The 26,733-nt window shown below is 42.5% G+C and overlaps 1 protein-coding gene across 1 annotated transcript in view; it reads right to left on the bottom strand.

Moving 5' to 3' along the window:
* Window positions 1-9,421: 9,421 nt before the first annotated feature.
* Window positions 9,422-26,733, bottom strand: part of LOC140200333 (palmitoyl-protein thioesterase ABHD10, mitochondrial-like) — a 63,054-nt gene continuing 45,742 nt past the window's right edge. The window contains exons 4-5 of the mRNA XM_072263516.1: window positions 12,345-12,482; window positions 9,422-10,930 (exon numbers count right to left, since the gene is read on the bottom strand). Of these exons, the coding sequence (XP_072119617.1) occupies window positions 10,589-10,930; window positions 12,345-12,482 (480 nt within the window). The 3' untranslated portion in view covers window positions 9,422-10,588. The remainder of the gene's footprint in view (window positions 10,931-12,344; window positions 12,483-26,733) is intronic.

Raw genomic sequence — 26,733 nt, 5'->3', positions numbered from 1 at the left:
CCTTCGGAACCATGCCAGAGTCTATTGACTTTTGAAAGATCATTGCTAATGCCTCCGCAATCTCCATAGCTACTTCCTTCAGAACACAAGGGTGCATTCCATCTGGTCCAGGAGATTTATCCACCCTTAGACTATTCAGCTTCCTGAGTACTTTCTCTGTCATAATTGTGACTGCGCGCACATCTCTTCCCTGCTACCCTTGAGTGTCTGGGATACTGCTGATGTCTTCCTCAGTGAAGACTGATGCAAAATACTCGTTCATTTCCTTCGCCATCTACTTATTTTCCATTACAATTTCTCCAGCATCATTTTCTATCGGTCCTATATCTATTCTCACCTGACTTTTACTCTTTATATACTTGAAAAAGCTTTTAGTATCCTCTTTGATATTATTTGCTAGCTTCCTTTCATAGTTCATCTTTTCCGTCTTAACGATCTTGTTAGTTTCCTTTTGTAAGCTTTTAAAAACTTCCCAATCCTCTGTCTTCCCACTAATTTTTGCTTCCTTGTATGCTCTCTCCTTTGCTTTAACTTTGGCTTTGACTTCTCTTGTCAGCCACGGTTGCAACCTTTTTCCCTTTGAAAATTTCTTCTTTTTTGGAATATATATGTCTTGCACCTTCCTCACTTCTCGCATAAACTCCAGCCACTGCTGCTCTGCCATCCTTCCCGCCAGTGTTCCTTTCCAGTCAACTTTGGCCAGTTCCTCTCTCATGCCACTGTAATTTCCTTTACTCCACTGAAATACCGACATATCGGATTTCGGCTTCTCTTTTTCAAACTTCACAGTGAACTCAATCGTGTTATGATTACTGCCTCCTAAGAGTTCCTTCACCTCAATCTCTCTAATCACTTCCGGTTCATTACACAATACCCAATCCAGTACAGCTGATCCCCTAGTGGGCTCAACAACAAGCTGTTCTAAAAAGCCATCTCGCAGACATTCTACAAATTCTCTCTCTTGAGATCTGGTGTCGACCTGATTTTTCCAATCCACTTGCATGTTAAAATCCCCCACAATTATCATAACACTGCCCTTCTGACAAGCCTTTTCTTAGCTTAATCCATAAAGATTCTGCACCTTCCGATCCTTTCTAATGATTTGATATCATTTCTTACCAATAAAGCCATGCCACCCTGTCTGCCTACCTGCCTATCCGTCTGATACACTGTTCAGCTCCCAGAGACATGCATCCTTTAGCTACGTCTCAGTGATGGCCCCAATATCATACCTGCCAATCCGTAGCTATACGACAAGATCATCCACCTTATTCCTTATGTTGCGTGCATTTAAGTATAACACCTTAAGACCAGTATTTGGTACTTTTTGCTTTGATTGCACATAACTCATCCCAATGGCTGCAAATTTGCCCCATCACCTGCCTATCTTTACTGACATCTTTACTGCTCACTATCTTAGATTTATTTCTGTTTTCCCCTTCCTCCGCTCTATCATTCCGGTTCCCATGCCCCTGCCAAATTAGTTTAAACTAGGGGTCACCAACCCGTCGATCACGATGGACTGGTCGATCTTTGAGACTTTCCCAGTCGATCCCGAAAAAAAAGAAAAATAAATACACAAATACTGTTGTAAAGTGAGCATTATAAAAATAAGTAATACTAATTAGGATAATGGTAATATAGCAATATTTTCGCTATTGAAAACTATTTGTAAAGAGAGATTGTTTCCGGGTTGCGGGGTTTTAGTTCTGTTCTTTCTGCCCAGTGCGCATGCGTGTATAGCTCCCCCGCCATGCACCGTGTTTTCAGCGTAACTTGTGCTGCATCAAAGTGACCAATTAGAGTACAGACTGTCGCAAACATCAATAGACGGCACTCGCTCGTGATAACCCTGCCAGGTAGCTAGCATGGCAGAGGCTCCGCGAAAGAAGGCGAAAACGTACAACTTCCATCCAGAATGGGAAGAGGAATTTCTATTTACCTTGGTGAAAGACAGGTGTGTATGTAGGTTGTGCCACCAAACACAAGCACTGTCTAAAAGAGGGAATCTGGAGCGGCACCACAACACCAACCACCAGAATTTTAAAGACACCTAACCCCCCAAAGAGCGCAATTCGTGCCAGGAAAGTTGAGGAGCTGAAATTGGGGTTGAAGGCCCAGCAATCCTTTTTCACAAAACATGCTGCTCAAAATAAACCTGCTATTGAAGCATCATTTTGTGTAAGTCACCTTTTGGCTAAACACAAATAGTCTTTTACAGATGGCTATTTATTCAAGGAAGCAATGGTCATTACCGCTGAGACTGTTTTTAATGGCTTTAAAAACAAAAGCGACATCACAACCGCAATACATAATACACCGCTTAGCCCTGCAACAGTAACAAGGAGGGTAGAGTCACTGTCAGAGGATGTGGATCGACAAATGTTAAAGAACTTGTCACTCTGTGAATATTTTTCACTATTCAGTTCGATGAATCCCTGGATGTAATGCAAACAGCTCAGCTTGTATTTGTCAGAATGGCTTTCCAGGATTTTACAACAAAGGAGGACTTCCTCACTCTTTTGCAATTAAAGGAGAGAACGAGAGGTGAGGATATTTACAATGAGTTTAAAAAATATATCCATGAAAATGACATCCCAATTCATAAACTGGTAGCAATTACTACTGATGTGGCCCCAGCAATGCGTGGTGTGCCTGTTGGTTTTATAGCACTGTGCCGTAATGACCCTGATTTTCCCAGCTTCCTGGATTATCACTCTGTGATTCATCAGCAGGCCTTGGCTGGGAAGGTCACGGACTTTTCTCATGTAATGACACGGGTGGTCAAACTGATAAACTTGATTCGAGCAAAAGTGCTTCAGCACCGCTTACTCAAGGTGTTATCGGATGAGCTCGATGCTGCTTATGGAGACATAATTCTTCATGCTGATGTTCGGTGGTTGAGTCGCGGCAAAGTGCTGCAACGATTTCTTGACTTGCTGCCTGAGATAAAGACTTTCCTGTCAACAAGAAACGAGGAGCACGAGGAGCTGTCAGATGATGCGTGGCTACTGGATTTAGGATTTCTGACAGACCTAACGGCTAAATTAAACGCACTTAATAACGAGCTCATGGGAAAAGACCAACACCTAACCCACATGATAAGTGCAGTAAATGCCTTTAAGGCCAAGTTCGGTATTTGGACTTCAAATTTAAAGAACGGGAGGCTGACACACTTTCCCAAGTTGGAGAAAATGTTACTGGGCATCATGGAAAAAAATGCTTTTCGCCCTGAGCAGTACTGTGCTCACCTAGACAAACTGGCAATAGAGTTCGATCGGTGTTTTGGAGAGTTAAACATCATGAAAGATATTGCTGCATTTATTTCAAACCCATTTCTGCCGATCGATATAGAACAGATAGCAGCCAAACTCCAGCAAGTATTTGGTGTGCCGAGTGATTCTGAAATGGAAATAATTGATTTGCAAAATTAAATCAAGCTTAAAGCAAGATCAAGGGACGATGACTTTTGGGGGCTTGTCAGCAGGGAGAAGTTTCCTTATCTAACCGCATGTGCACTAAAAGTCAGTGCCTACTTCAGGTCAACTTATCTGTGTGAAATTGCATTTTCACAGATGAAAATTATTAAATCTAAGTACAGGAACTCTCTTACTGACAGACACCTCACAGACTGTCTCAGACTGGCTGTCTGTAGTTATGAGCCAAATCTCAGGGAACTATCAGAAAGTATTCAGCCCCAGTCATCACATTGAGTGCAACAGTTAATTTTTATTCATTTATTTTTCGTGTTGAACTAAAACTAAATAATGAAACTTAGAATTAAAGGTGGTGAAGTATTGTAATATTCTTAAAGAAAGACAGTTATGGCCTGTTTGATATGCTAGTTACAGTGTTTTCTTGTTTGAACTAATTTGAAAGTTTGACAAAAGAATTTTGTGTAATTCAAATACATTTAGCCCAAATAAAAGGCTTCAAATTGGAAGTACAGTCTGAGCTGTGTTTTCTCTAAATGATTTAGTAGGTAGATCTTGCCTTTCACTAAGGTTGAGGTAGGGGATCTTGGGCTTAAAAAGGTTGGTGACCACTAGTTTAAACCCTCCCTAACAGCTCTATTAAACCTTCCTGCCAGGATATTGGTCCCTTCGGGTTCAGGTGTAACCCATCCATTTTGAACAGGTCATACGTCCTCCAGAAGAGATCGCAATGATCCAAGAATCTGAAGCCCTGCCCCCTGCACCAGTCTCTCAGCCACACATTCATCTGCCTGATTAAGCTTCATAGACTAGCGTTTTGGCTTTGGCTAAAGATAAGGAGCCATTTTGTCCAACGTAGGAATGCTGTGTCAGCCAGTTGGATTTATTTTAGTAACGTGTTGTGACATTTTGCCCAGTGAGGTGCTATGGAAGATTCGAGGGAGCTGGGCGGGATCAGATTTCTGAAGGACTGTAGTCTGGTTTGGGGCCTTTTGGCAGGAGCTGTGGAGTGGAGCATGAGGGAAGATGCTCGAAGGGGAGACCCCATTGTAAGAAGGGCCTTGTGCAGAAATCTCTGCACCATTTTATCTTGGCTGATCCGTTTTCCTCTCAGCCAGTCTCCTGCCTTCTCCCCCTATTACTTCATGTCCTGACCAATCAAGAATCTATCGACTTCTGCCTTAAATATACCCAATGACTTAGTCTTCACAGCTGCCTGTGGCAACAGATTGCACAGATTCACCACTCCCTTGCAAAAGAAATTACTCATCTTCGTTCTCAATAGATGCCCCTCTATTCTGAGGCTGTATCCTCTGGTCCTAGACTCCCCCACCATAGGAATTATCCTCTCCACATCCAGTCTATAGAGGCCTTTCAACATTTGATAGGTTTCAATGATATCCCTTCTCATTCTTCTGAATTCCAGTGAGTACGGGCCCAGAGCCATCAAGCACTCCTCGTATGATAAGTCTTTTAATACTGGAATTTTTGTGAACCTCCTTAAAGCTTCTCCAATATCAGCATTTCCTTTCTTAAATAACAAGCCAAAAACTGCTCACAATGTTCCAAGTGAGGCCTCGCCCATGTCTCAACATTACATCCTTGCTTTTATATTCTAGTCCTCTTAAAATAAATGCTAACATCACAATCACCTTCCACACCACCAAATCAACCTACAAATTAACCTTTAGAGAATTCTGCAAAAGGACTCCAAAGTCCTTTGCTCCTCAGATTTTTGAATTTCCAAACCATTTAGAAAATAGTCTATGTTTTTATTTCTTCTACCAAAGTACGCAACCATACATTTCTAAACATTGTAATCCATTTGCCACTTCTTTGCCCAGTCTTCTAATCTATATCCTTCTGTAGCCTCTCTGCTTCCTCAACAGTATGTGCCCTTCCAGCTATCTTCCATAAACTTGACCCCAAAGTCATTAATTCCATCACCCAAATCATTCTCATATAACATAAAAAGAAGCAGTCCCAACACAGACCCCTGTGGAACATCACTAGTTACCAGCACCTATCCATAAATAGCTCCCTTTATTCCCATTCTTTGCTTCCTGCCAATCAGATAATGCTTTATCCATGCTAGTAGTTTTCCTGTGATGCCATGGGCTCTTAACTTAAGTAGCCTCATGTGTGGCACCTTGTCAAAGGTCTTCTGAAAATCTAAGTACACAACATCCATTCTCCTTTGTCTATCCTGCCTGTTATTTCTTCAAAGAATTCCAACAGATTTGTCAGGCAAGGTTTTCCCCGAAGGAAACCATGCTGATTTTGGCCTATTTTATCATGTGTCCCAGGTTCCCCAAAACCACATCTTTAACAATTGACTCCCAACATCTTCCCAACCACCGAGGTCAGACTAACTAGCCTATAGTTTCCTTTCTTCTGTCTCTCTCCCTTCTTGAAGAGTGGAGTGACATTTGTAATTTTCCAGACTTCCAGAACCAAGCTAGGATCCATTGATTCTCTAAAGGTCATTCTCTAATGCCTTCACAATCTCTTTAGCCATCTCTTTCAGAACTCTGGGGTGTACACCATTTGTTCCAGATGTCTGATCTACCTCCAGACCTTTCAGTTTCCCAAGCATCTTCTCCCTAGTATTTCTGCCTGCCCCCGACACTCTGGGACTTTCAGCATACTGCTAGTATCTTCCACCATTTCCTTGTCCTCCATTACTATCTACCCAGCGTCATTTTCCAGCAGTCCTATGTCTACTCTCACCTCTTATACATTTTATGATTCTGAAGAAACTGCTGGTATGCTTTTTAATATTAATGGCTAGCTTACCTTTGTATTCCACCTTTTCCTTTTATGTGACTTTTTAGTTGCCTTACGTTGGCTTTTAAAATAGTCATAGTCATACTTTATCAATCCCGGGGGAAATTGGTTTTCGTTACAGTTGCTCCATAAATAATAACTAGTAATAGAACCATAAATAATTAAATAGTAATATGTAAATTATGCCAGTAAATTATGAAATAAGTCCAGGACCAGCCTATTGGCTCAGGATATCTGACCCTCCAAGGGAGGAGTTGTAAAGTTTGATGGCCACAGGCAGGAATGACTTCCTATGACGCTCAGTGCTGCATCTCGGTGGGATGAGTCTCTGGCTGAATGTACTCCTGTACCCACCCAGTACATTATGTAGTGGATGGGAGACATTGACCAGGATGGCATGCAACTTAGCATCCTCTTTTCAGACACCACCGTGAGAGAGTCCAGTTCCATCCCCACAACATTACTGGCCTTACAAATGAGTTTGTTGATTCTGTTGGTGTCTGCTACCCTCAGCCTGCTGCCCCAGCACACAACAGCAAACATGATAGCACTGGCCACCACAGACTCGTAGAACATCCTCAGCATCGTCCGGCAGATGTTAAAGGACCTCAGTCTCTTCAGGAAATAGAGACGGCTCTGGCCCTTCTTGTAGACAGCCTTAGTTTAGTGTAGAAAGCTTCCCAATCCTCTAACTTATCACTAATTTTAGTTGTAATATATATCCTCCTTGGCTTTTATGTTAGCTTTGACTTCTCTTCACTACCACAATTATGTCATCCTGATTTTAGAATACTTCTTCTTCCTTGGTATGTATCTATCCTGTGCCTTACCGAATTGCTCCCAGAAGCTCCAACTACTGCTGCTCTGCCGTCATCCCTGCTAGTGTTTCCTTCCAAACAATTTTGGCCAACTGCTTTCTCGTCTCTGTAACTTTACTCCACTACAATACTGGTACATCTGACTTTAGTGTTTCCTTTTCAAACTGCAGGGTAAATTCTATATTATGGTCACTAAGGGTCTTTTACCTTAAGCTCACAAATCAATTCCTGTTCATTGCACAACACCCAATCCAGAGTAGCTGATTCCCTGGTGGGATCTACCATGAGCTGCTCTAAAAAGCTACCTCAGAGGCATTCTACAAATTCCTCCCCTGGAATACAGTACCAACCTGATTTTCCCAATCAACCTGCATATTGAAATCCCCCATGACTATTGCAACATTGCTCTTTTGACATGAATTTTCTGAGAATACAGAAAGAGTACTAATCTTCAAAGTCATTCAGAACCTCAGAATCAAAATTAGGGTTTTAATTCTGATGCTAGGTCAACAATCTGGAGCATTGGGCTTCTTGCGTTTTCAGTAGTAGCCCCACACTTGCATTCACTTTTCATGGCCGTCAGGTTTAGCATACTCCACGTGTCCTTGCTGTGGCCTTTCAATCCTTGTGCAAATAGGATAAAGTCAGCATGAGTTTCTTAAGCGAAAATCTTGCCTGACAAATCTACTGGAATTCTTTGAGGAGATTACAAGTAGGATAGATAAGGGGGATGCAATGGATATTGCATATTTGCACTTTCAGAAGGCCTTTGACAAGGTGCCACACATGAGGCTGCTTACCAAGTTAAGTGCCGATGGTATTACAGGAAAGTTACCGGCATTGTTAGAGCATTGACTGATTGATAGGAGGAGTGAGTGGGAATAAAAGGATCCTTGTCTGGCTGGCAGCCAGTGACTGGTGTTGTTCCACAGGGGTCGGGGCTGGGACCACTTCTTTTTATGCTGTATATCAATGATTTAGATGATGGAATCGATGGCTTTGTTGCCAAGTTTGCAGATGATACGAAGATTGGTGGAGGGGCAGGTAGTGTTGAGGAAACAGGTAGGCTGCAGAAGGCTTAGATTAGGAGAATGGGCAAGAAAGTGGCAAATGACATATAATATTGGAAAATGCATGGTCATGCACTTTGGTAGTAGAAATAAATGTGCAGACTATTTACTAAATGGGAAGAAAATCCAATAAACGGAGATGCAAAGGAATTTATCCTTGTGCAGGTCACCCTAAAGGTTAACTTGCAAGTTGAATCGGTGGTGAGGAAGGCAAATGCAATGTTAGCATTCATTTCAAGAGGTCTTGAATACAAGAGCTTTATAAGGCACTGGTGAGGCCTCACCTTGAGTATTGTGAAGAGTTTTGGGCTCCTCATCTAAGATAAGATGTGCTGACATTGGAGGGGGTCCAGAGAAGGTTCACAAGGGTGATTCCAGGAATGAAAAGGTTATCATATGAGGAACATATGGCTCTGGGTCTGTACTTGTTGGAATTTAGAACGATGAGGGAGGATCTCATTGAAACCTTCCGAATGCTGAAAGGTCAAGACAGAGTAGACTTGGAAAAGATGTTTCCCATGGTGGGGCAGTCCAGGACAAGAGGGCACAGCCTCAGGATTCAGGGGCGTCCATTTAAAACAGAGATGCGGAGAAGTTTCTTTAGCCAGAGGGTGTGGAATTTGTTACCACAGGAAGCTGTGGAGGCCAGGCTGTTGGGTGCATTTAAAGCAGAGCTTGATTGGTTCTTGATTGGACACAGTATCAAAGGTTACGGGGAGAAGGCCAAGGAATGGGGTTGAGGAAGGATAAAAAGGATCACCCATGATTCAATGGGAGAGCAGACTCGATGGGCCAAATGGCCTAATTCTGCTCTGATGTATTATTGTCTTATGGATTACTCAGTTACAGGCAAAAGAAACCAATATCTTGATGATCTTGATGGTATTTGATTGTCATGCTATCAAAGACTTTTGCAGTTTCAAATGACTCTGGCAATCAGAGATATACAGAAACAGCTGAAAATAAAAACTAAATAAAGGCAGATTATTGATAACAATTAAAAATAATTAAAGCATGAAAGTGTACTAAATTGAAAAGATTAATTGAAATTAAAAATAACCCTTAGCAATTGAAGTGGCTGCACTAGATTCTGCTAGCACATCTCATGTAAAGTTGAGAGGCCAGAAATACTTTGTGTTTGTAAACACACACACAAGGATTGCTGTAATTATTTTTTCTCTGCACTTCATCAAAACCTTTACTTGCTCAAAAGCATTTCAAATATACTTTTCTGCGTGTGTCTGACCTTACAGAAAATCAGCATTCTGTAACATGAAATGAATGTAGAAGGAAATAAAAGCATCAGTGCAACTTTTATGTTCTCTTCAGTTTAATTATTTGGAGAGTAGCAAAAAAATCACAGCCAAGACTGGAGTTGTAATAAACATTAAATCTAAACCATCAGTATGTGAACAAAATAACTAACAGTTTTGACAATGTACTTACAATTATGTTGATTATTGTATATTCTTAAAAAAAAACACAGAAAATTACTTTCATCAGAACTGCCCCAACACACAAGGAGGGTATTCACATTCTCCTCGTTATTCAAACTGATACAGCTCTGAACAGAAACTTACCTTCTATTGTTATTTGACTTGTGCAGCAGCAAAACACTAAATCGTAGCCCTTAGCATCTGAAGAGAGTTTCAATTTTATACTGTGGCATTTAATGTTTTAAATAATATCAGACTGACTTATGAAATACAAATTGTATTGCAAATTTTTAATATAAATCACTTATTCTCAATTTAGTAGCTTTTGAACCTAACAGACTTCTCAGGAACCAGGTTCGAAGGTTCTGTCAAAGTAGGGATATATCCCTTATGAGAAATTCATTAAACAAATAATATTTGTCCTCTTACTTATAAAAGCAAACTTATAAAGAAATCCGTTGTACCATTTCACTTTTTCCCAGGGTGATCTCATGCATGTTATATTTGGAAACAAATTTCATAAACAATGTAACATTGAGATCTATAACTGATACTCCAGAAATACACATCTCCAAATTAAAGAAGAGTATGTACACAGAAAAATTGATATAATACTGAAATGAGAGTGGAAATACATCTGGCAACAGTGCAGAATTATTTTTAATTGGAACTGCTAGTATTTTTCTAAAATACTGCATTAAAACGATATAGTTCATCCTGTTCCTGCAACCAGGCAATGCTGAACTATCAAGGATGCATTAACATTGCTGTGTAAGGACACACTTATTAACACCAGTAATCTTATATAGCTGTGCTGCATTAATAATCATCCATCAACAGTCAACAAAACTCTGATTTTTTTTGTTTCTAACAATTGCTGATTTTTTAATCAAAGTAATATATTCTATAATAAGCACATTTTAAGTGCAGTTCAAAATAATCCTGCACAGTATATTTACATCACAGAATTCATGACAAAAACTACCTCTATAAATTCAATGTACTTTTTAATTATATACATACTAATTTCTAATGCTGTTGGTTTATGGCAGTGTTGAAAGTTTGTCTATGAGATCATCAATTGTGTAAACTATTAATTTTAAATCATCTTTCTCAGCCATTTTATGCTGACCCTGCTTGCGAAGGATAAGGTCAACATCAGAACCAACAACACTTTCAGCTACTTTCAGTGAAATCTGCCAGGGAATATACCCATCCTCCATCCCATGAATAAGCCTCACAGGACAAGTGATTGGAATGGTGCTGTGCAACACACAGTGATTTTCAGCATCTTTAATAAATGAATAAGGAATCTTGTAAAATCCTGCTTCCTTTTGCTTGCTTGGCAAATACCATTCACCTTGTTCTTCTATTTCTTTCTTTGTCTATAGAAACATAAGCAATTTAGAGAGTGTTGTTAAAATATATTATCACAATAGATGTTAAAGGTCATGATAATCTCATCAGATAAAAGCTTATCACTTATCTAGCCATGTGGAGTACATAACAATCTTCAGGAAAGGAAATTTTTAATTGCTAATCCGAGCTGGAAACATTAAGCATCAATATGAAACACTGTCATATTCATCAAAATTATTTTGCCATGTCTATACATTTTAGAGCTACAACACTGTTACACCTGAACAGGGGCATATAATAGATTTCCAAGTCATATTGTCCTGATGAAATTCAATCTGAGCATCCAGTTTAAGATGGTGCTGGTGATGCTCTGCGACTACTTGCTGGTGGCAAATAAAAAAACAACTCAATACTTTATTAATCGCACTTTTCTGGTAAATGATCACTGCATACAGACTGTAACTACCCTGTTGGAGCTGAGCTTTTGAACCAACTGTATGACCTGGCATTTTTGCAGAGTGAACTGAAGTCTCGAAGGTGCTGCATGGCTTTTCCAGGCTGAAATGAGGCAGTGGGGTCCGGCTTGGAGAGAGGGGAACGAGCCAATGTATGGCCATTGCTTGAGTGGACTTGGGAGGCAATTAGATGCAGCAAAACTGAGGTGAGACAAAGCTAACTTGAGGCACAGCCCAGGTCTGGGAGCAAGGAAAGACCTAAAGTTTGATTGGTTTAAATGCCTAGTATGGAGGTGGTGGGGCTTGGGACCGAGAGTGTATCGAAGTGGTAGAGTCCAGGTCCAAGAGCAAGGCACGACCCTAGGTTTGGACGATTTACGCACTGAGCCAGATTGAAAAGGTCAGGGTGTTGGGCCGGAGGCAAGGGATGGGCCAGTTGAACTCGCTGCTCCACAAGGTTTATTCATCTCTGCGCTGAACTGAGAATGTGGCCTGCAACTAATGGGCATCTGAATCGGCTGCAGTGATGCCTGACTGTGGACTCAATTTTGTGAACTTCAGTCCTGAATGATATTTGCTACTTTTTATCATTTGCATGATTTATTTTCTCTACACATTGGATGTTCGATGGTGTTCTTTTGTTTTAATGACATTTATTGAATTTTTTTGTTTTGTAGTTATCTATAAGGAGATGAATCTCAAGGTTGTATAAAGTATTCATACCTTCATATTAAATGAACTTTGAACCTTTGATATATTCTCAATGCTTCTGCTGTCCATTGAAAGTGGGGTTCTGTTTTGGACATGGCAAACAGGTCAGAGATAATAAACTTGATTTTGATCCTGATCCAGTGTAGTGAAATATTTTGTTTTAACATGTGCAGTGAATCATATTGACAACAAACTAAATACTGTGGAGGCCTGTCCTTCTTTCCAAAGGCGATTTGGTGGAATTATATGACAATTAAGAACACAGTCTATTTACCTCCAAAGGAAGCTGTCTGAAAGCAGTCACTAAATAGTCTGCCCCTGTAGCTATACCAACAAGTGCAACTACTCTCTCCGGTCGTGCTATCGCAGCAAGGAGCATGAGCCATCCTCCCAAACTAGAACCCACCAGAATCTAAGAAAAAGCAAAATATTCAAAATTAATTGGTTTACCACTTGAAAGGAACAATAACTTGTTTTGCAGAAAGGAAAATACTGCACATCCTAGAAAATTGGAAAACAAAGAAAAAAGACCATAAGAAATAGGAGCAGAATTAGGCCATTCAGCCCATCAAGTCTGCTCTGCCATTCCATCATGGCTGATTCCAGATCCCACTCAAACCCATACACCTGCCTTCTCTCTATATCCTTTGATGCCCTGACTAATCAGGAAACGATCAACTTCCGCCTTAAATATACCCACGGATTTGGCCTCCACCGCTGTTTCTGGCAGAGCATTCTATTACTACTCTCTGGCAAAAAACATTCCTCCTTGCCTCCGTTCTAAAGGGTTGCCCATCAATTTTGAGGCTGTGCCCTCCAGTTCTGGATACCACCAGCAGAGGAAACATCCTCTCCAGATCCACCCTATCTAGTTCTTTCAACATTTGGTAGGTTTCAATGAAATCCCCACGCATTATTCTAAACTCCAGTGAGTACATAAGAACATTAGAAATAGGAGCAGGAGTAGGCCATCTGGCCCGTCAAGCCTGCCCCGCCATTCAATAAGATCATGGCTGATCTGGCCATGGACTCATCTCCACTGACCTGCTCTTTCCCCTTAACCCTTAATTCACCTACTATGCAAAAATCTATCCAACCTTGTTTTAAAAATATTTACTGAGATAACCTCCACTGCTTCATTGGGGACAGAATTCCACAGATTCACCACTCTCTGGGAACGGCAGTTCCTCCTCATCTCTGTCCTAAATCTACTCTCCCGAACCTTGAGGCTAAGTCCCCTAGTTCTAGTCTGACCTACCAGTGGAAACAACTTTCCTGCCTCTATCTTATCTATCCCTTTCATGATTTTGTATGTTTCTATAAGATCTTCTCTCATTCTTCTGAATTCCAGTGAGTACAATCCCAGGGGAATCAATCGCTCCTCATAGCTTAACCCTCTCATCTCTAGAGTATGGGCCCAAATCTGCCAAATGCTCCTCATGTTGACCCCTTCATTCAGAGAATCATCCTCCTGAACCTCCTCTGGATTCTTTCCCAATGACCACACCTTCTTTCTGAGAATTGTTGACAATACTCTAAATGTGGCCTGACTAGTGTCTTATGAAGACTCAGCATTATCTCCTTGCTTTTATATTCTATTCTCCTTGAAATAAATGCCAACATCGCATTTGCCTTTTTTACCACAGACTCAACCTGTAAAATAATCTTCTGGGAGTCTTGCATGAGAAGTCCCAAGTCCCTCTGCACCTCTGATGTTTGAACCTTCTCCCCACTTAGATAATAATCCGCATTATTGTTCCTTTTATCAAAATGCATTATCATACGTTTCCCAAAACTCTATTCCATCTGCCATTTTTTGCCCGTTCTTCCAGATTGTTTAAGTCCAGCTGCAATTGCATTGCTTCTTCAGCACCACCTACCCCTCCACCTGTCTTCATATAATCTGCAAACTTTGCTGCAAAGCCATCTATTCCACTATCTAAATCAGCGGGTCCCAACCGGTACCGGGCCGTAAAGCATGTGCTACCGGGCCGTGAGGAAACGATATGAGTCAGCTGCACCTTTCCTCATTCCCTGTCACGTACTGTTGAACTTGAACATAGGGTTGCCAGCTGTCCCATATTTGCCAGGACATCCCGTATATTGGGCTAAATTGGTTTGGCCCGTATTTCCCCTGCTAAGGTAGAGCGTTCCTATGAAACCTTTTGTGCCGAAATGGCGTGAAGTGAAGAAGCAATTACCATTAATTTATATGGGAAAAAATTTTGAGTGTTCCCAGACCCAAAAAATAACCTAACAAATCATACCAAATAACATATAAAACCTAAAATAACACTAACATATAGTGAAAGCAGGAATGATATGGTAAATACACAGCCTATATAAAATAGAATAATGTATGTACAGTGTAGTCCGGAAGATGAAGGCAAAACCGATTTGTGGAAAAAAATCGGCATGTACGTGCATGCACACATCACAAGCGCACGTCACGCATGCGCACACAGGTGCCCGCGCAAGGCTTCATGGTCACGGTAGTCTTTCCTGGGGTGAAGTGTCCCAGGATTTGACTGCTACTTTTGTCCCTTATTTGGGAGTGAGAAAGTTGGCAACCCTAACTGTAAAAGACATGTTGAGGTGAGTTTAACCCTACTTGAACCCCACCACCTCCCCCCCCAGTCAGCCGGTCTGCAAGAATATTGTCAATATTAAACCGGTCCGTGGTGCAAAAAAGGTTGGGGACCCCTGATCTAAATCATTGACAATGTAAAAAGCAGGTGTCCTTGAGGAACACTACTAGTCACCGGCAGCCAACCAGAAAAGGCTCCCTTTTATTCCCACTTACTGCCTCCTGCCTGTCAGCCATTCCACTATCTATGCCCGTATCTTTCCTGTAATGTCATAAGATGTTATCTTGTTAAGCAGCCTCATGTGTAGCACCTTATCAAACGCCTTCTGAAAATCCAAATAAATGACATCCACTACCTCTCCTTTGTCCACCCTGCTTGTTACTTCCTCAAAGAACTCTAACAGATATGTCAGGCAAGATTTCCTTTTACAGACACCATGCTGACTTTGACTTACTTTATCATTAGACCTCCCCCTCCCCCTTTCAAATCTCTTACTAGCTCTTCTTTCAGTTAGTCCTGGTGAAGGGTCTCCACCTGAAACGTCGACTGTAACTCTTCCTATAGATGCTACCTGGCCTGCTGCGTTCACCAGCAACTTTGAAGTGTGTTGCTTGAATTTCCAGCATCTGCAGAATTCCTCATGTTGGCCTATAATTTCCATTCTCTTACCTTCCTCCGTTTTTAAAGAGTGGAGTGACATTTGCAATCTTCCAGTCCTCTAGGACCAGGCCAGAATCAAGTGATTCTTGAAAGATCATGACCAGTGCATCTGTTATCTCTTCAGCAACCTCTCTCAGGACTCTGGGATGTAGTCCATCTGATTCAGGTGACTTATCTACCTTACGATCTTTGAGTTTGCCTAGCACTTTTTCCTTTATAGAATAGTACAGCACAGTACAGGCCCTTCGGCCCACAATGTTGTGCCGACCCTCAAACCCTGCCTCCCATATAAGCCCACACCTTAAATTCCTCCATATACCTGTCTAGTAGTCTCTTAAACTTCACTAGTGTATCTGCCTCCACCACTGACTCAGGCAGTGCATTCCACACACCAACCACTCTCTGAGTAAAAAACCTTCCTCTAATATCCCCCTTGAACTTCCCACCCCTTACCTTAAAGCCATGTCCTCTTGTATTGAGCAGTGGTGCCCTGGGGAAGAGGCGCTGGCTATCCACTCTATCTATTCCTCTTATTATCTTGTACACCTCTATCACGTCTCCTCTCATCCTCCTTCTCCAAAGAGTAAAGCCCTAGCTCCCTTAATCTCTGTTCATAATCCATACTTTCTAAACCAGGCAGCATCCTGGTAAATCTCCTCTGTACCCTTTCCAATGCTTCCACATCCTTCCTATAGTGGGTTGACCAGAATTGGACACAATACTCCAAGTGTGGCCAAACCAGAGTTTTATAGAGCTGCATCATTACATCGCGACTCTTAAACTCTATCCCTCGACTTATGAAAGCTAACACCCCATACGCTTTCTTAACTACCCCATCCACCCGTGAGGCAACCTTCAAGGATCTGTGGACATGTACCCCGAGATCCCTCTGCTCCTCCACACTACCAAGTATCCTGCCATTTACTTTGTACTCTGCCTTGGAGTTTGTCCTTCCAAAGTGTACCACCTCACACTTCTCCGGGTTGAACTCCATCTGCCACTTCTCAGCCCACTTCTGCATCCTATCAATGTCTGTCTGCAATCTTTGACAATCCTCTACACTATCTACAACACCAACAACCTTTGTGTCATCTGCAAAATTGCCAACCCACCTTTCTACCCCCACATCCTTTGTAATAGCAACGACACTCACTCCTGCTCCCTGAAATTCATGGACCTCTGGCACAATGCTGGTGTCTTCCACAGTGAGACTGATGCAAAGTACTCATTAAGTTCACCTGCCATTTTTTGTCCCCCATTACTCTCACCCGCATCATTTTTCAGTGGTCCAATATCAACTCTCACCTCCCTTTTACTCTTTATATAACAGAAGAAACTTTTTCTATCCAGCTGTATATTATTGGCTACCTGCACTCATATTTCATCTTTTCCCTTCTTATAGTTTTTTTAGTTGTCTTTTGTTAGATTTTCAAAATTTCCCACTCACTTTTGCTACCTTATATGCTCTTTCGTTGGCTTTTTGAATCAGGACAAGAAGAGCAGCGTTAAAGCTAAATTCTGAAGGAAGGCAGTTTTTAAAAAAACTTCGAGTACAAGAAGGACGAGACTGCTCAGGTGTGTGACATAGACAGGGCAGCGTGGAGAGTTTAAAAAGGAGACCACCCTATACAGCGGGCAGCGGAGTGAGTAGCAGCAGAGTATAGGGCTTTGGCTCAACGGGCTTAGACGCTAACGGGAAGAGGCGCGAGTGAGGCACCAACTCTTTTTTTTCTCCCCCTTGGAGAATCGGCCCGGACAGACAGAGGAACAGCAGGGCTCACACAGCTAACAGTACGAGCTAATAATTTAAAAAGTTTGTGTGTTTGGCGAGGTAAGTGGGTAAGTAGACTTATTTTTCCTTGTTTCATTCCTGTAGTATTAGATAGCATGTCTGCAGGGTTAGTGCTTTGTTCGGGGTGTCATAAGTGGGAATCCTGGGAGACCTCCAGCCTCCCTGATGGCCACATCTGCGCCAGGTGCACCAAATGCAGCTCCTCAGAGACCGTGTTAGGGATCTGGAACTGCAGCTTGATGACCTATTGCTTATTAGGGAAAGTGAAGAGGTGATAGACAGGAGCTACAGGGAGGTAGTCATCCCTAGGCTACAGGGGTCAGGACAGGAAAGGAAAATGCCCGGATAGTGGAGAGCACCCCTGTGGCTGTCCCCCTCAGCAACAAGTATCTCGTTTTGGATGCTGTTGAGGAGGATGACCTGACAGGGGACGCCCACGGTGTCTGGGTCTCTGGCACTGAGCCTGGCGCTGTTGTGCAGGAGGGAAGGTGGAAGAAGAGGAATGCGGTAGTCTTAGAGGATTCCATAGTCAAGGGAACAGACAGGAGATTCTGTGACCCTGATAGAGATGCCCCCATGGTGTTCCCTCCCAGGTGCCAGGGTACGGGATGTCTCGGATCGGGTCCAGAATATTCTGAAGGGACGGGGTGAGCAGCCAGTTGTCTTGGTACATGTTGGTACCAATGACATAGATAGGAAAAGGGAGGAGGTCCTGAAGAGAGATTTCCAGGAGCTAGGAAGGAAGCTGAGAAGCAGGACTTCCAGGGTAGTAATCTCGGGATTGCTACCTGTGCCACGTGCTAGCGAGGGCAAGAATAGTAGGATCAGGCAGATGAATGCGTGGCTGAGAGACTGGTGCAGGGGGCAGGGCTTCAGATTCTCGGATCATTGGGATCTCTTCTGGGGGAATTATGACCTGTTCAAAAAGGATGGGTTAGACCTGAACCCAAAGGGACCAATATCCTGGCGGAAAGGTTTAATATCGCTGTTAGGGAGGGTTCAAACTAATTTGGCGGGGAATGGGAACCAGAACGATAGAGCAGAGGAGGGGGAAAACAGAAATAAATCTCAAATAGTGAGCAGTAAACATGTCAGGAAGGACAGGCAGGGGATGAGGCAAATTTACAGCCATTGGGATGAGTTGCACTGCAATCAAAGCAAAAAGTACCAAATACTGGACTTAAGGTGTTATACTTAAATGCACACAGCATAAGGAATAAGGTGGATGATCTTATCGTACAGCTACAGATTGGCAGGTATGATATTGTGGCCATCACTGAGACGTGGCTGAAGGATGCATGTCTTTGGGAGCTGAACATCCAAGGATACACGGTGTATCGGAAGGATAGGCAGGCAGACAGAGGGGTGGCGTGGCTCTATTAGTAGAAATGATATTAAATCATTAGAAAGAGGTGACATAGGATCAGAAGGTGCAGAATCGTTATCCGTTGAGCTAAGAAATCGCAGGGGTAAAAGGACCCTGAAGGCAGTTATATGCAGGCCTCCTAACAGCTGTCGTGATGTGGACTACAAATTGCAACAGGAAATAGAAAAGGCTTGTCAGAAGGGCAGTGTTACGATAATTGTGGGGTATTTTAACATGCGAGTGGATTGGGAAAATCAGGTCGGCACTGGATCTCAAGAGAGAGAATTTGTAGAATGTCTATGAGGTGGCTTTTTAGAACAGCTTGTTGTTGAGCCCACTAGGGGATTGGCTGTACTGGATTGGGTATTGTGTAATGAACCAGAGGTGATTAGAGAGATTGAGATGAAGGAACCCTCAGGAGACAGTGATCATAACATGATTGAGTTCACTGTGAAATTTGAAAAAGAGAAGCTGAAACCCAATGTGTTGGTATTTCAGTGGAGTAAAGTAAATTACAGTGGCATGAGAGAGGAACTGGCCAAAGTTGACTGGAAAGGAACACTAGCGGGAAGGATGGCAGAGCAGCAGTGGCTGGAGTTTATGCGAGAAGTGGGGAAGGTGCAAGAAGATATATTCCAAAAAAAGAAGAAAATGGAAAAAGGATGCAACCGTGGCTGACAAGAGAAGTCAAAGCCAAATTTAAAGCAAAGGAGAGGGCATACAAGGAAGCAAAAATTAGTGGGAAGTCAGAGGATTGGGAAGTATTTAAAAGCTTGCAAAAGGAAACTAAGAAGGTTATTAAGAGGGAAAAGATGTACTATGAAAGGAAGCTAGCAAATAATATCAAAGAGGATACTAAAAGCTTTATCAAGTATATAAAGAGTAAAAGACAGGTGAGAGTAGATATAGGACCGATAGAAAATGATGCTGGAGAAATTGTAATGGGAGATAAGGAGATAGTGGAGGAACTGAACGAGTATTTTGCATCAGTTTTCACTGAGGAAGACATCAGCAGTATACTGGACACTCAAGGGTGTCAGGGAAGAGGAGTGTGCGCAGTCACAATTATGACAGAGGAAGTACTCAGGAAGCTGAATAGTCTAAGGGTGGATAAATCTCCCAGACCAGATGGAATGCACCCTCGTGTTCTGAAGGAATTAGCTGTGGAGATTGAGGAGGCATTAGCGATGATCTTTCAAAAGTCAATAGACTGGAAGATTGCAAATGTCACTCTGCTATTTAAGAAGGGGGCAAGGAATATTTGGCGCCCTTATTTACAAAAGATAGGATGGCATATTTAAGTGCTCCGATAAAGACTTTGGTCACTTGGGGAAAGTAACGAATAATTATACCAAATTTATTTTGAATCCCATGGAGCATGTGGAAACCTTCCAACACCCAGGCGGTTCTTTTCTTTCTTTCTTTCTTTTTTCTTTCTTTCTTTTTAGGTAGGACTTTATATGGAGGGGGGAGGGTTAAGGGGAGGGGGGAGGGTAGATTCTATTTTTTCATGTATTCCTTTTGAAAATTCAATAAAAATTATATTACAAAAAAAAAAGAAGGGGGCAAGGAAGCAAAAAGGAAATTATAGACCTGTTAGCTTGACATCGGTGGTTGGGAAGTTGTTGGAGTCGATTGTCAAGGATGAGGTTATGGAGTACCTGGAGGTATATGACAAAATAGGCAGAACTCAGCATGGTTTTCTTAAAGGAAAACCCTGTCTGACAAACATACTGCAATTTTTTGAGGATATTACAAGTAGGCTAAACAAGGGAGATGCTGTGGATGTCGTGTATTTGGATTTTCAGAAAGCCTTTGACAAGGTGCTGCACATGAGGCTGCTAAACAAGCTAAGAGCCCAAGGAATTACGGGAAAGTTACATACGTGGATAGAGCGTTGGCTGACTGGCAGGAAACAGAGTGGGAATAAAGGGATCCTATTCTGGTTGGCTGCCGGTTACCAGTGGTGTTCCACAGGGGTCCGTGTTGGGGCCACTTCTTTTTACTTTGTACATCAACGATTTGAATTATGGAATAGATGGCTTTGTGGCTAGGTTTGCTGATGATACAAAGATAGGTGGAGGGGCCAGTAGTGCTGAGGAAACAGAGAGTCTGCAGAGAGACTTGGATAGATTGGGAGAATGGGCAAAGAAGTGGCAAATGAAATACAATGTTGGAAAGTGTAGGGTTATGCACTTTGGCAGAAGAAATAAAAGTGCAGACTATTATTTAAATGAGGAGAGAATTCAAAGTTCTGAGATGCAACGGGACTTGGGAGTCCTCGTACAGGATACCCTTAAGGTTAACCTTCAGGTTGAGTCGGTGGTGAAGAAGGCGAATGCAGTGTTGGCATTCATTTCCAGGGGAATAGTGTATAGGAGCAAGGATGTGATGTTGAGGCTCTATAAGGCAGGGGTCCCCAAACTTTTTTGCACTGTGGACCGGTTTAATATTGACAATATTCTTGCGGACCAGCAGACCCGGGGGGAGGGGGATGCCAACGGACAAGAATAGCAGTCAAATACATTGTGTTTACCTAGAGAAAGACTACAATTAACATGAAGCCTTGCGCGGGCACCAGCTACACGCCTGCCGATTTTTTTCTCTGCAAATCGGTTTTGTCCATTCTGTTTGGGGGGGGTGTTAATTACGACCGGAATATAGGTGATAGGTGGCTAATACACTCAATTTCATTTCTAAAAGGGTTTATCTAACGAATTTAATATTGAGCACACAGCATGAATATAGTGATAAGACAATTATTGGGGAGGACGGGGAGCTTGAAGTAAGTGTTGAATGAACTTCCAGTAGAAGTGGCAGAACCAGGTTCGATATTATCATTTAAGGAAAAATTGGATAGGTATATGGACAGGAAAGGAATGGAGGGTTATGGGCTGAGTGCAGGTCGGTGGGACTAGGTGAGAGTAGCGTTCGGCACGGACTAGAAGGGCCGAGATGGCCTGTTTCCGTGCTGCAATTGTTATACAGTTATATAAGTAGGTCAATACCTTCATAACATTTTAAGTAACGTTTGGATATTAAACACACAGCACATATTTTCCCTGTATGAACATATAAAATCATTGCAACACACCAACATCGCTGAATCAATGGGAGCCCTGGGCTTGTTTTCCTGCAACAAGATGGTCCTATCGAAGGGTGATGGAAGACAGTGATACTCAAACGGGGTTCCTTATTTCCAGTCTATTTGCAATTTAGTTTTCGTTGCATTCATTGCAGAGGTATGTTGGAAATGGAACCAACTTTTTCAATGCTTTCGTGGCCATCTTGATCCAGAATGCTGGCAGAGATGTTATGTCAAACATACTTTTCAGCCCGCCGTCATTTGCAAACTCGAGGAGTTGATCTCCTTCCCGCGCTGACATGGATGACGCGCGGGTAACGACCTCGCATGCGCTCAAGCTCCACACTGGGCGTGACAGGGAATGAGGAAAGGTGTGGCTGACTCGTATCGCCAAATCATATCGTTTCCTCGCGGCCTGGTAGCGCATGCTCTGCGGCCCAGTACCAGTCCGTGGCCCGGTGGTTGGGGACCACTGCTATAAGGCACTGGTAAGACCTCACTTGGAGTACTGTGTGCTGTTTTGGGCTCCTTATTTAAGAAAGGATGTACTGATGTTGGAGGTGGTTCAGAGAAGATTCACTAGAATGATTCCAGGAATGGGAGGGTTAACATAAGAGAAACGTTTGACCGCTCTTGGACTGTACTCCTTGGAGTTTAGGAGAATGAGGGGGTATCTCATAGAAATACTTTAAATGATGAAAGGCATGGACAGAGTGGATGTGGCAAAGTTGTTTTCCATGGTGGGGGAGTCTAGTATGAAAGGGCATGACTTAAGGATTGAAGGGCGCCCATTCAGAACAGAGATGCAAAGAAATTTTTTTTTAGCTAGAGGGTGGTGAATCTATGGAACTTGTTGCCACGGGCAGCAGTGGAGGTCAAGCCATTGGGTGTATTTAAGGCAGAGATTGATAGGTATCTGAGTAGCCAGGGCATCAAAGGTTATGGTGAGAAGGCGGGGGAGTGGGACTAAATTGGAGAATGGATCAGCTCATGATAGAATGGCGGAGCAGACTTGATAGGCCGAATGGCTGACTTCTGCTCCTCTGTCTTATGGTCTTAATTTCCTTTGTCAGCCACAGTTCCCTACCCCTCCCATTTGACAACTTCTTCCCCTGTGGGACATATCTATCCTGCGCCTTGTGAAGTATTCTCCGCAACTCCAGCTATCTCTGCTCTGCCATCATCCCCACCAGTATCCTCCTCCAATCCATCTGGGCAAGCTTCTCTCTCATGCCTCTGTAATTCCCTTTATTCCATTGCAATAATGACACATGTGAATTATGCTTCTCCCTCTCAAACTGCAGTTGAATTCAATCATATTGTGATCACAACCTCGAGGATTCCTTTATTTAAGCTCCCTGATAAAATCTGGGTTATTACACAACACCCAATCTAAGATAGCCTTTCCCCAAGCAGGCTCAAGCCAATTGTATGTAGTACCATCAATGGAGTTGGTGGAGCTCAGTTTGAAGACTTTTCATCTAAATGAGAAAAAGTTAGAAATTAAGAAGTCTTTATAGAGCTGGGAAGGGGGAAGAAAAGAAGGAAGCAAATTGATTGTGTTATTAATCAGCAACAATAGAGATGAATTTGAGCTCTGTTTTTATAAAATAAACGACATTTATTAACCTCTACTCAAATAAAAAAATAGAACAGTAAACGAATGATTAACTTAAATGGATGTTAACAGCGTTATGCTTCTATAGTTATCAAGTGGTTGAACTTAAAGACAATTCTCAACAGATCCCATTTAAGCACAGTCTTAAGGTGGTAGTTTAATAAGTCCATATGATTTATGAAATAACTGAGAGGACAGACTTCCCGAACCTTGCGATGAAGAAAAGTCGAACCTGCTGATGCCAGTTCCAGCCGAGAAATATCTTTTCCGAAGTTATGACGCAGAATATGAGTTCTCAAAGTAACTGACCTTTCTGCCGGAAGTGGTCATCACACAATAACCAAACCGTGTAAGGGTTAACAAAACATGCGTGCTACGTACGGATGGTTCCAAGTGTCAGTCACACCCGCAAAGCACCGAATGCTGCTGGTTAACCCCAATCCCTCTGGGATTTGTTCGGATTCTTCACTCTAACTCTCTCTTCTTCTCCGATGGTGTACCTACCAACTGTGAGTTCCCACCAAAACGAACTATGCAAGAACTGCGGTCTTCCCTCATATACCAGTTAGAACATGCCATCATGTGGCATCACATCCACCCCACTGTCACAAGACAATTACATCATTCTAATGGCACAAGACCATTACATCATTCCACATAACCATATAATAATTACAGCACAGAAAAAGGCCATCTTGCCCTTTCTAGTCCGTGCCGAACGCTTACTCTCACCTAGTCCCATCTACCTGCATTCAGCCCAGAGCCCTCCATTCCTTCCTGTCCATATACCTATCCAATTTTTTTTAATGACAACATCGAACCTGCCTCTACTACTTCTACTGAAAGCCCGTTCCACACAGCTCTGAGTAAAGAAGTTCCCCCTCATGTTACCCCTAAACTTTTGCCCCTTAACTCTCAACTCATGTCTTGTTTGAATCTCCCCTACTCTCAATGGAAAAAGCCTATCCACGTTAACTCTATCTATCCCCCTCATAATATTAAATATCTCTGTCAAGTCCACCCTCAACCTTCTACGCTCCAAAGAATAAAGACCTAACTTGTTCAACCTTTCTCTGTAACTTAGGTGCTGAAAACCAGGTAACATTCCAGTAAATCTTCTCTGTACTCTCTCTATTTTGTTAACATCTTTCCTATAATTCGGTGACCAGAACTGTACACAATACACCAAATTTGGCCTCACCAATGCCTTGTACAATTTCAACATTACAACCCAACTCCTATACTTAATGCTCAGATTTATAAAGGCCAGCATACCAAAAGCTTTCTTCACCACCCTATCCACATGAGATTTCACCTTCAAGGAACTATGCACCATTATTCCTAGATCCCACTGTTCTACTGTATTCCTCAATGCCCTACCATTTACCATGTATGTCCTATTTTGATTAGTCCTACCAAAATGTAGCACCTCACACTTATCAGTATTAAACTGCATCTGCCATCTTTCAGCCTAAATCTCTCTGCAAGCTTTGAAAACCTACTTCATTATCCACAACGCCAGCTATCTTAGTATCATCTGCATGCTTACTAATCCAATTTACCACCCCATCATCCAGATCATTAATATATATAACAAACCACATTGGACCCAGTACAGATCCCTGAGGTACACCACTAGTCACCAGCCTCCAATCTGACAAACAGTTATCCACCAGTACTCTCTGGTGTCTCCCATCCAGCCACTGCTGAATCCATTTTACTACTTCAATATTAATACCTAACGATTGAACCTTCCTAACTAACCTTCTGTGTGGAACCTTGTCAAAGGCCTTACTGAAGTCCACATAAACAACATCCACCGCTTTATCCTCGTCAATTTTCCTAGTAACCTCTTCAAAAAATTCAATAAGATTTGTCAAACATGACTTTCCACGTACAAATCCATGTTGACTGTTCCTGATCAGACCATCTATCCAGATAATTATATATACCATCTCTAAGAATACTTAACATTAATTTACCCACCAGTGACGTTAAACTTACAGGCCGATAATTGCTAGGTTTACTCTTAGAACCCTTTTTAAACAATGGAACCACATGAGCAATACGCCAATCCTCCGGCACCATCCCCGCTTCTAATGACATTTGAAATATTTGTGTCAGAGCCCCTGCTATTTCTACACTAACTTCCTTCAAGGTCCTAGGGAATATCCTGTCAGAACCCGGAGACTTATCCACTTTTATATTCCTTAAAAGCACCAGTACTTCCTCTTCTTTAATCACCACGGTTTCCATGGTAGCAGCAGAGATACCGAGGAGCAGATTGGGAGGCAGATTTTGGAAAGGTGCAAAAATAACAGGGTTGTTATCATGGGTGACTTTAACTTCACTAATATTGATTGGCACCTGATTAGTTCCAAGCGTTTAGATGGGGCAGAGTTTGTTAAGTGTGTCCAGGAAGGATTCCTGTCATAGTATGTCGACAGACCGACAAGGGGGAATGCTATACAAGATCTAGTAACAGGTAACGAACCGGGTCAGGTCACAGATCTCTCAGTGGGTGAGCATCTGGGGGACAGTGACCACCACTCCCTGGCCTTTAGCATTATTATGGAAAAGGAGAGAATCAGAGAGGACAGGAAAATTTTTAATTGGGGAAGGGCAAATTATGAGGCTATAAGGCTAGAACTTGCGGGTGTGAATTGGGATGATGTTTTTGCAGGGAAATGTACTGGGTGGTCAATGTTTGGAGATCTCTTGCAGGATGTTAGGGGTAAATTTGTCCCGGTGAGGAAGATAAAGAATGGTAGGGTGAAGGAACCATGGGTGACAAGTGAGGTGGAAAATCTAGTCAGGTGGAAGAAGGCAGCATACATGAGGTTTAGGAAGTAAGGATCAGATGGGTCTATTAAGAAATATAGGGAAGCAAGAAAGGAGCTTAAGAAGGGGCTGAGAAGATCAAGAAGGGGGCATGAGAAGGCCTTGGTGAGTCGGGTAAAGGAAAACCCCAAGGCATTCTTCAATTATGTGAAAAACAAAAGGATGACAGGAGTGAAGGTAGGACCGATAAGAGATAAAGGTGGGAAGATGTGCCTGGAGGCTGTGGAAGTGAGCGAGGTCCTCAATGAATACTTCTCTTCGGTTTTCACCAATGAGAGGGAACTTGATGACGGTGAGGACAATATGAGTGAGGTTGATGCTCTGGAGCATGTTGATATTAAGGGAGAAGAGGTGTTGGAGTTGTCAAAATACATTAGGACGGATAAGTCCCCGGGGCCTGACGGAATATTCCCAGGCTGCTCCACGAGGCGAGGGAAGACATTGCTGAGCCTCTGGCTAGGATCTTTATGTCCTCGTTGTCCACGGGACTGGTACCGGACGATTGGAGGGAGGCGAATGTTGTCCCCTTGTTCAAAAAAGGTAGTAGGGATAGTCTGGGTAATTATAGACCAGTGAGCCTTACGTCTGTGGTGGGAAAGCTGTTGGAAAAGATTCTTAGAGATAGGATCTATGGGCATTTAGAGAATCATGGTCTGATCAGGGACAGTCAGCATGGCTTTGTGAAGGGCAGGTTGTGTCTAACAAGCCTGATA

Source organism: Mobula birostris, chromosome 7 (assembly GCF_030028105.1).
Source record: "Mobula birostris isolate sMobBir1 chromosome 7, sMobBir1.hap1, whole genome shotgun sequence".
Taxonomy (NCBI): domain Eukaryota; kingdom Metazoa; phylum Chordata; class Chondrichthyes; order Myliobatiformes; family Myliobatidae; genus Mobula; species Mobula birostris.
Note: the sequence above shows the minus strand (reverse complement) of the source record. Positions and strands in the feature narration are given on the sequence as shown.